The sequence below is a fragment of the Teleopsis dalmanni genome, chromosome 2 (genome assembly GCF_002237135.1).
Source record: "Teleopsis dalmanni isolate 2A chromosome 2, ASM223713v2, whole genome shotgun sequence".
NCBI classification, from domain to species: Eukaryota; Metazoa; Arthropoda; class Insecta; order Diptera; family Diopsidae; genus Teleopsis; species Teleopsis dalmanni.
The window spans coordinates 76,650,845-76,661,341 of NC_051847.1; the positions used below are offsets into that span (position 1 = coordinate 76,650,845).

General features: G+C 28.4%; 1 protein-coding gene across 1 annotated transcript; it reads left to right on the forward strand.

Annotated features, from left to right (window-relative positions):
- The first annotated feature begins 592 nt into the window (after nucleotides 1-592).
- On the forward strand, nucleotides 593-1,515 carry LOC119682919. The gene is made up of 2 exons (XM_038096468.1): nucleotides 593-1,006; nucleotides 1,071-1,515. The coding sequence occupies exons 1-2, from the start codon at nucleotides 685-687 to the stop codon at nucleotides 1,442-1,444; spliced, it is 696 nt and encodes a 231-aa protein (XP_037952396.1). The 5' UTR covers nucleotides 593-684; the 3' UTR covers nucleotides 1,445-1,515.
- The last annotated feature ends 8,982 nt before the right edge of the window (nucleotides 1,516-10,497 follow it).

Consider the following 10,497-nt stretch of genomic DNA (forward strand, 5'->3'; position numbering starts at 1 on the left):
TATCTAATACTATTTTAATACAGCAAGTGCAATACTTAGAAAAATAATTTTAATTAAATCTCAGATCAAAATATTCTTACTCGACGCATTATGTTGGCTCCACCATACCATATGAAGGTTTTCATAACTTCTTTATCACATGAACTTAAATTTGTAAATAACGAAATTATTTGGTCAATTTAACTAATATGTGATTATCTCAACTTTATCTCTTGCTTAAAATTTATCTCACGAATAGTTGCATTTGGAATATCAGCCTTCGTTTTTAACGAAATTAAGTCCATTTTCCTTAATTTCGTTCTAACCTGAAAACTGAATTTTGTATGGAAAAAACAACTTAATTTCGCTGAAATGAAGATGAAATTAAAATTTTTGCGATAATAAATAAAATTATTTTAATTAAACATAGGTAACATATTAAATAATAATAGAGTTATAGTAGGTGTTGCCATATAATTTCAAATCGATTCGATTTAATAGATATTTTTAAAGATGACAAGTAAATTATATTTTGAAAAGTTTATTTTTAATTTTTTTAAAACTTTTTTTGAAAATGTAAAAAAAAATTTTTATTTCTAACAAATAATGTTTATATTAAATAATTTGAAAAATGATAATTATTTGAGGCAATGTTTCTATTTGGCTATTAAAATTCATAAATAATTCCATAAAATTAAATTCACCATGGAGACCTGCAATCCTCACCTCATGAAGCAGTTCATGAAATACTTGGAATCTTGCAAAAATCCGGACGATTTGTTTTTAGACAATACGAGAAACCGGTTACTTGCACGTTTATGGATGGAGAAACTATGTGGGTATTATTGTGAACATGTTGAGGACCAACTCCTTCGTAATAAGTACATGTGGAATTTTGTACAATGTGTTAACAAGGAAACACTGTCGGGTCCATTTTTGGTAAAACCTCCCGAAGGCAAATTATCCCGTGATTATTTTGAACATATGAAAAATGAGAATGATTTTAATAAAGAAATGCGAAGTGAAGGTAAGAATGCAATACATTTTAAACGGTAGTATTATTACATAAACTATGTTAAATTTTTTAATAGGAAGTAGTTCCGCATTTACCCGTGAATCATCACAACAAAATGTTATTGCTGCTTTACATGAATTGGATATGAAGACTCTTGAGAAATCGATAAAAGAACATATAGTAAAAAAAATTAATAAAATAAGTGAAGATCCAGAATGGACAACTAATATAATTAATCTGCTTGGAGCTATATCGGCCGAATTAAAAGGAGAAAGTACTCAACGGAATAAGGAACATTTGGAGAATGAATTGGAAAGATATAGAAATTTTATAAAGGACTATCCCGATGTAGAAGCGCAATATAACAAACAGAGTGATGTTTCACGACGTTCATTTCTTTTAGTTCATTTTCAAAAGGATTTAGTTAGGTTGCTATATCATGACGATTGAAAGTGCATATATGTATTAGAAAAAAAATGTAAGCTCTTCTTTGGTGAATGCAGAATATTTAATTTAATTCAAAAATTAATTAAAATTTATAACTTACAAAATAAAAAGATTATGAAAAGATTAAGCATAATTTATATTTATTGACGAATCGTCATTCTCCGGTTTTTTATATTGTTTGCAAGTGCTAAATCTAGGCTGATATGGTGAATTTAATTAGAGCTCTCCCAACGTTTTAATGACACATTCTTATAACCAACAGTTTGATTGGCGATTTATATAGATAACTCGGTTAAATTAAATACAGAGTCCATATCAATAGAAGCTCTGTAGATTGTTCATGTTTAGTTACACTCGTTCCCTGAGATTACTAAAGCTCGGTTTAGCTAGGATGACTGTTCTCTGTTTTCTAAAGAGCAAGACAAGAAAAATGTCTGCAAGAGAGAATGAAAAATAGGTTTGTTTTACTTTTAGCTGGTTGCATCTGGGACAGCAAGAATCATGAAAGAACTTTTGTGACTTTGGTCATCGGTTTAAAGTATAGATTATATGAGGTACGCTTAAGTTTATATCTTAGATATACATAAATATATATATAGAGAGAATTGAAGCAGGATCCTTTTTCTTCTGGCTGGTTGAAGGTGAGACAGTACTATAATTATATTGAGAGACTCACACATGTCATGAGTTTAATATACTGTTAATACGAGTATACTAGGACTGCATCTTGACCATAATATTCTACTCGTCTTATACAATATGTTGCAGATTTTTTCTATCTGTATTTTGGTATTGAAAAACATTTAATTTTAATTGCTCTTGTTTTTTCTTATATTTCTTATCGTCATTGCATCTAATTAGACATTCACGAGTTCTAAGCCTGGCACTTGCAGTCCAAACAAATTACACGTGGATTATAAACTAATTTAAAAATACTCGAAACGGCGTAGTATGGTCAGTCAAATTTCATTAAATTAACTACATTTTTCTCTCATAAAATTAGAAAACTAGAATAACAAGGAATATTAGGATAATACATCAGGATTAACACAATTCAAATCACTTATTGGTACCTATAAAAATAACAGATACCAGGATTGTGTGAACCTATCAAAAGAAAAACTTAAAATCATCACAGTAATCCTAACAGGGCACTGTAAAGTAAAATATCGCCTTACGAAGTTAAATATCGCCTTCTTACGGAAGAGGCAATAAAACTCTGTAAAGTATTGCTTGACACAATAGTGCTTAGAGACCTGTTTTAAACTTAGAAGGGTGCACAATGTACCCGACGGTCTCAATGCCACATGTTTTTTCATTTCAAATCGAACCCTTCTATCTTTTAAATGGTTTCTTTTCGTCTTAAGACGCGTCACTCTTGGGAAGAAAACATGAACATTAAAACATATTATTTATTTTTATTAAATTGTATGTATATTATTTTGCTAAAATCGAATTGTTATACATTCAACAGAGATGTTATAAATATTTTTGCTGTTGTAGTTCATTTTCATTGTCCTTCATCTATGATCAAATTTGAGTTGTGTTATGTCTGCTTTATCAATTCTACATAAGAAATGAGTTCTTGAGTTGTTTTTGCTTAGAGGAATTTAACTGTAGTAAATGGCATTCCATTTATTAATTTATATTAAGGCAGATGGTGAACAAATTATCTAGAATTCCAATTATGCTTAGTTTTAATATTGAATTCGTATTGAATATAAAAAAAGTATTTTACTAAAAAAAAGTATTCTATATGAAAAGTTCTCGTATAGTATTGTGAGGATAACATTCTTTAGGCTTTTGCTTTATAAAAAAAAATAATTTCATTATTATTGAATACGATATGTAATAAGTTCATTCACTATAATTTGATAAACCACTAGAAGTTATATTAAATTATGAGCATAAAATTGATGTAGATAAGCTTTTGTATTAAAAAATATGCTTACAAATGCCCAATGTTATTTGACAAGGGTCAACTTGGGCTTCAAAATTTTTCCGCAACGCATATCAATCCTTTTTATGTCAATTATTATTTATGCATAATTTAATTTTGATAAAAGTATTTGTAAAAATGCACTCCGATATTTTTGATTAATTAGTTTTATGTAATACCATAGTAAAACATGTTGACGGGCTGAAAAATATTGAACAATGTGGAAGAAATTATGGAATTATGGTTAAACCCGAATATGAATTCAAAGTGTTAATTTCGTTCCTTACGTATATTTAGTACATGCTTTAAACTATAAAGTTTCTGGTATAAATATTCTATTATAATTATAATAATCTATTATTTTATAAAATTCTATTATATTATAATTCTATATACTAATTATACTAATTCTGTAATATTTTTTAAATATTTGCATAATAAATAGATACACGGAAAGATGTATCGAGTGCTTCTTGATTAGCTAAGAGTGCTATTTTGAGAGGTTGGACGTATTATCATCAGCCAGAAATCTTTAATTAAACTAAAAGATGTGGTACCTATAGGTTTAGGTCTGCATATGGATAAGCCTGGATTTATCCAAACTGGTATTCTGTTGTTTTTCTGCCGAGCGCCGGTAATCATATAAATTTATTGGAACAATTTCTGACAGCCAGTTCTCCAAAGTGTTAATATGTCAGTCTTCATTATTTATCTTCGTTATTTATCGGTGTGCACCAATATGGCCATGTTAATGTGTAGGTAGTGCTGTGCATCAATGATTATTTTTTTTTTTAATAAATATAATATCATTCCAATTTTTTTTATTTTTCCGTTTTTATTAAAATTGTTCATTGACATCTTTTGTTCTCTTCTTGGTTACACCTATGACGCCTAGAAATATATTTGAATCATATTTTTGTACTTAGTATTCCTTAAACGTTACCTCATATGTCATATAATTACAAAAGAAAAACTAAAGTAATATATTAAATAGTAAAACAATTGAATATTTACTATATTCTATAGGTATTATATCGCAGGTAATAGTGGTAGTATGTACAATGTAGTTGCTCCTGTAGCATCTCAGAATATGTTAAAGAAAGGTTAAAATTTCTATGAAATATCATGTATATTATAATGGTTGGTTGGTTGCAGTGGTAAGCCATTAGAGAACTTCCATAACTTAGTCTCTATCTCAATTAGCGATTTGGCACCGTTTTGCTACCACATTCCTCGTAAAAACCCTAATATAGAAGAGTAGAGACTAAATCCATCCCGTCGAATTTAGATCATTTAATAGGTCTTTCGTCTTCACCGATGAACAGTCTGATAAACTGTCAAAGAAGTAACTGCTTAAGAACCTATAGCTTTTGGATGCCAAAGTCGGGCATTTACAAAGAAAATGCACTATGGTTTTTTTTTCTTGCGGGTTTTCATAACTTCTGCAGTGAGGATTATGGGGAATGCGCAGTTTCTCTGCGTGGGTTTCTATACACTAATGACCAGAAAGAGCAGCAGGTATGTCATAATACTTAAAGAAAATTGTTTTGAATAAATAAACATAATAAATATAATGTTATTATATAAACAAATAAAAACAAAAAACAAAATATAAAGCAAATTTATTCATATTTGCAGATAGTGTACTATATTCTTATAATAGTTTTAATTAAAATCAATCTCTTAACAGTTGAAGAATAGAGCATTGAACTGAATTTCCTTAATTTGATTGAATCTTAATACACTTCTTTTTTGTTTTTTGTGTCCCTATGTTTCAATTGGATATACAGGAATTGATGACGATGATAATTACATACATATAAGTATTATTATAATAGTGTTATTTAAAATCTGTCAGTTTTATTGTTCTAGAATAAAAATTTAAACTAAATTTTTAAAATTCCATTGAACCATTGTATGTGTATTTATGGAGAAAATATGCTATATATATGCATACCTGTTTTATTATTTTATGTTATTTAATAATTTTATTAGTTTTGTCATTGAAGTTACTGTATGAGACAAGACGTGCTGTTCTATAGTATTTTGTGGTATGTTCTCCAACTTTCTCTAGAACCTTTTTGTTTTGTTTTTTCAAGAATTATGGTGACTTAAGGTATGTGACTTAATATATTGTATAAACATAAAAAACTGATAACAAAATGAAGGAAAATAGCTGTTGGCAGTTATAAATTTTATAGACTTAGCAGATCAATCAAAACCCTTATAGGTATAAAACTTTTCCGTTGTAATTCTGATTTTTTTTATTATTTTTCTTAAAAACAATTTACAAATGCAACTTCCAGTGAAATTTATTTGTTTGTTATCTCTATTATTATAGTCCTTTCAGTGTCAACAAAACTGTTGAAGGCATGATATAATAATAAAACTATATGAAGATATAAATCCGTAGTATACTACTATAGACACTACTATAATGTCGTTGCGAAATTCTTCTCTTTCTGTGCCTGTGTCTGTCCTCATGCAAGCGATGCAATGTCTTTGTATTTTTAAATTTAAAAGCACTTTTGAGATGAAAGTTATTATTCTTAAACGAAGCTAAGAGCACCAAGCATGAAATGACCAAGCGAGCGTGAAATGGACTTTGCTGCATTTTAAGGATGTTTCCAAAACCAACAGGGAAATAAAGAATTTTATATTGTGAAAGTTTACTTTTCTAAATGCTTCCGTTGTGCAGTTTGTCAGTATACGTGACTTGTTGCATCATCTCATCTTATATTTTCCACAACTTAAAATTTTTATATAATTTAATTTTAAATTTAATTATTTGTGACTTTTATGGCACTTCTTAATTTTATTAAAAATTGCTATTTAAAATTAAAGTCAAAATTTTTTAATTGCTTGCGTTGAATTGATTTATCCTGTCTACATTAAATTTTTTAAAAGTTAAAATGTTTTTTTTCCCCTAAAGCTTTAACTCGACATTATCTTAAAGCAATGGATTTTTCTGTAAATTGTTGAACTTTATAAGTACTTTTAAAGTTTAAACAAGTGAGACTATATATAAAAAGGCACTTCAGGCCAAAATAAAAACTAGCAGTAAAACACGAAATTCTTAAAAAGGTAAAAGGCAAAATATAATTGAATTGTAAAAGTCCTAAAACTTTGTTGTTTAAAATATTCCTACTAAAAGGGTTTAGTATACTAAGAAGTAGCCAACAAAGTGGCTAACGTTAAGAAATGGGACTAACGAAAGAAGAAAAACTTTGCTTTCAGTCAAAAAAATGTTAATGGAACAAATTGCCAGTGTACACTTGACCTTTATAAATGATAAATTGAATACAATTTTTTTTTAACTTGCAAGAAAATGTAATGGAAAAAATTTACTAAAAAAATTGGTGAACCCAATTGCGACACGAATTGGGTTTACAGATTTGGGTTCTAAATTTATTAATAACATCAGCACTAACGATGTGGGCAGCAGGTTTTACTTCAAAGAAAATAAATCAAGTGAGAGACTCGTTAATGGAACGGTAATGCTTTTCAGTACCTACTTGTTAAATAATTAACCAAATTAAATTTTTATATTTCATTATTTTTGTACATAAAAGGACTTCTACGTTTTTGGTGCTACAAGGTAAGAAGCACAAATCCTTAAGTGAATATGTAGGCAATCTAATGAATTGTGATACCAAAAAGTGATTGAAATAATAAAGAGATTTTCAAAAGGTAGGTTTACTATTGAAAAAGTTGATATTGTTAAAAATTAGTTCTTTTCAAATTAATTTTAAAATCTATATTTTTAAGAAATAAAGACACACCTCTATCTATATGTGCTGCTTATGAAATATATTTTTTGCAATCTCATTTAACGGATATATCGTTTTTTTGATGTGCTTTTGTTTGATGTGGGGTATATGATGTGATTAATTTAATCATTTTAAATTGGTATTATTTTTAGAAACTTTTATGGCTTTCTCATTTAATAATATACATATTTACAATTGTGTATATTCACAATTTAGTTTCAAAGTTGGTTTGGGAATGAATCCAACTTTTCAATACTTTAGCATCGAAGAACTATGTGACTCTTATGTAATTCCTAGCAGAGAAGGGTGCATGTACTCCCTTCATTGGTACAGAGCTCTTCTGCGGGGTAATAAATAACTACACAAATAAATTATTATGTTAACGGGAACAAAAACAAAATCTACTTGAATACTGGAGAGCTCAAACAGGCATGCGGCAGTCAAGAAGATTCATTGATCCTGAACACATCAAAGTTGACGCTACTTTTAATTTTAGCAAAAACGTTATGAAAATCTACATTGAACTTTTTACAGGACACTGTAGACTCAATCAACACATGAAGAATATAGGTGCAGTAGAAAGGAAACATCAGAATATATTTAATGCAACTGCCCAGCGGCAGCAAGACGTAGATTTTACTACCTTGGAAGCAGGAACTTAGCTCCAAATCAAATAGGTAAAATTAAGCCCACAGCAATTACGAGATTAATAAATAGTTAAGAATTGTTTTAGTTCGGTTTTTAAGCGTATAATAGATCTTTTAGGTCAGAGTGCATTCATAGCCTATTATTTAATTAAATAAATAATAGGAATTTAGTTTCTTTTTCAAAACTGACATTAAAAATCAATATATAATGTATCTATTATATATTATAATATTATATATATATATTCTATTATATATATATAATATCTATAATATATCTATTTATAAATTCAAATAAAAAAAATTCTTTTATAATTTAAACTAAGGTTAAATATTATTATTTTACTATAAACAATTAAAGTTTCCTTGACTATGTTTAATCAATTATCTTTAAAATTTAATTAACTTTAATTAGTACATACATACTTAAAGAGCCTAAGACATGATTTTTAATAATAAGTTAAAAATACATATGTTCAAAACCTCATCTGCCATTGACTTCTAAAAAAAAATTTAAATTTGGTGTCCTGAGGTACGGGTCTTTTTCTTCTTTTCGAGGAACGCATAAAAAAAGATTTCAATCAAATTGGAGGTAATAAACTCAATTTGTGTAAATTCGTTCCGGTTCTAATTGCATAAAAAATTTAAATAGAAATAACATTTTTTAATTGTTTGTTTATAACCTGCGAAAATTAGTATTACTTGAATTGGTCCTTAATTGTGGGCTCTTACTGTATGTATATACATAAGAACTACCTGAATTAGTTCATAATGGTAGGCGTTTACTATATGTACATCAAACACTTTGTAATGTAATATTCTAGATAAGCACTTGGTCTTCATCATACAATCCAAATCAAAGTAATAAATAAATTGCAAGTAATAAAATAAATACACTGCAAGTAATAAAATAAATAAATTGCATATATTTACATAATAAAATTCCTAAGTTATGTTATGTTGAGCCTTTTCCGAGTTAGTGCATCTGGGCACTTTTATTCCATGATGGCTGTGGGGTTTCTGCAGAGTCCCACCCATCTCACTAACTAATTTGAGTATTCCTCATAATCTTCGTGATTATTAAGATCTGCGTACTGCTCAATGCGGTTAGTGATTACTCTGAGATAAAATAGTGCTAATTAGGGCATCTTGTCGGTTTTCGCATATAGCTTCAGAGCTCTGTTCCTTATATATTTTTTGACTGGATCTATTCTAAGGTCTCTTAGCATGTACCATGTGCGAATGTAGTGCGAATGTACCATGGCATTTTGAAGAGCTTTCGGAGTGCCTGACTTTGAGCAACTTGTAACTTTTGGATAGTAGAGTCGGCAGCTTTGCTATACGCGACACACCCATAAAGTAGTGCTGGTCTAATTATCTGGCTATAGATCAGCTTTCTGTTCTTCACACTAAGGTTGTTGTTTTCGAAAAGTGGTTGTAAGCATTATGTTCTTTTTTTTTTTAAATTTCTTAATAAATATTTAAAGACTAATATTAATTCTGATTATATTTACAAGTATCGAAGTTTAAGTAATATACGTATTATTATTATCTCTATATGGAGTTTAAGTATTTAAAAAGTATTGGAAAATATTATTGTGTTCAATGAGTTTGCGGAAATTTTTAAGTGTATTGCTTTTACTTTTTAAATAATGCTTTACTTATTATATAGAGTGCCATCTCTGGTGCAATGCAGGTTGTTGCAGTAATAATATTTTAATTCCCTAACTGCAGCTATAGTTTTTTTAGGTGAATGTGTATGAAATGGTTGCAATGCAGTACTAACATACTACTATGATTTCCTGAATTCCTTTTGGATCATAAGGCCTCCACCATCGATTTAAATCGTATTCTATTAGGAGCTGTTCTTGTGATATCATATCCAGTACCGTATACGAAGTTTCTCTACAGAATGCAGACATCTAACATTTTTAATTTATAAATAAAAAGAATTGTACAGAATAGAATAATGGAAGAGTGAGAAAGACGAAGAGTAGGAATTATTAAACTGATTGAAATAAATTATAGATTTTAGTAAAAATTTTATAGTTTTTACAAGTGCTATATTTATTATTATTTTTCGAATCAATAATAAATAATAATAAATATTCTAATTTGACAGGGACGAGTTTTAAGCCATTCACTTGCAGTCCAAACAAATTATATACGGACTATAAGCCAATTAAAAAATTTGAATATTTTCTAAGACCAGTGATGATGAGTACTTGGCAATACCCGAAACAGCATTGTATGGTCAGCTAAATTTTAATAAATTAACTAAATTTTTGTTGTTGTCTTTTAATTTCTATTCGAACCCTTTCAACTTTTAGTTTCTTTTCGTCATAAGACGCATCACTCTCGGCAAGCAAAATATTAACATTAAAATATTAAATTATGTTTCTATTATATGAATCAGAAGACATTTTTTATAGCTTATTTATTTCGGTAAAGAATTTTGAAGATTTTGTTTTTGTTATTGAAAGTTCCGAATATGGATTTACAAGCTCAGTATATATAATTTACAAGTCACAACAAAATTGTAAGAACTTCTCTAAATCTCATTTCCTTCAATAAATTGCTTATCCATTCTTCATGGCGAATATAAAGACAACCTCTTTATGTAATATTTGGCATTTAAAGTTTTTATTTCTGTTCTTTGATAAGAAGAAATTATCTGTCAATGTATCGCTAGTGACAAAA

Coding starts and splice junctions, on each gene's coding strand:
- LOC119682919 (XM_038096468.1), top strand. CDS start 685: ATGGAGACCTGCAATCCTCACCTCATGAAGCAGTTCATGAAATACTTG. Junction 1,007..1,070: donor TAAAGAAATGCGAAGTGAAG/GTAAGAATGCAA, acceptor ATTTTTTAATAG/GAAGTAGTTCCGCATTTACC.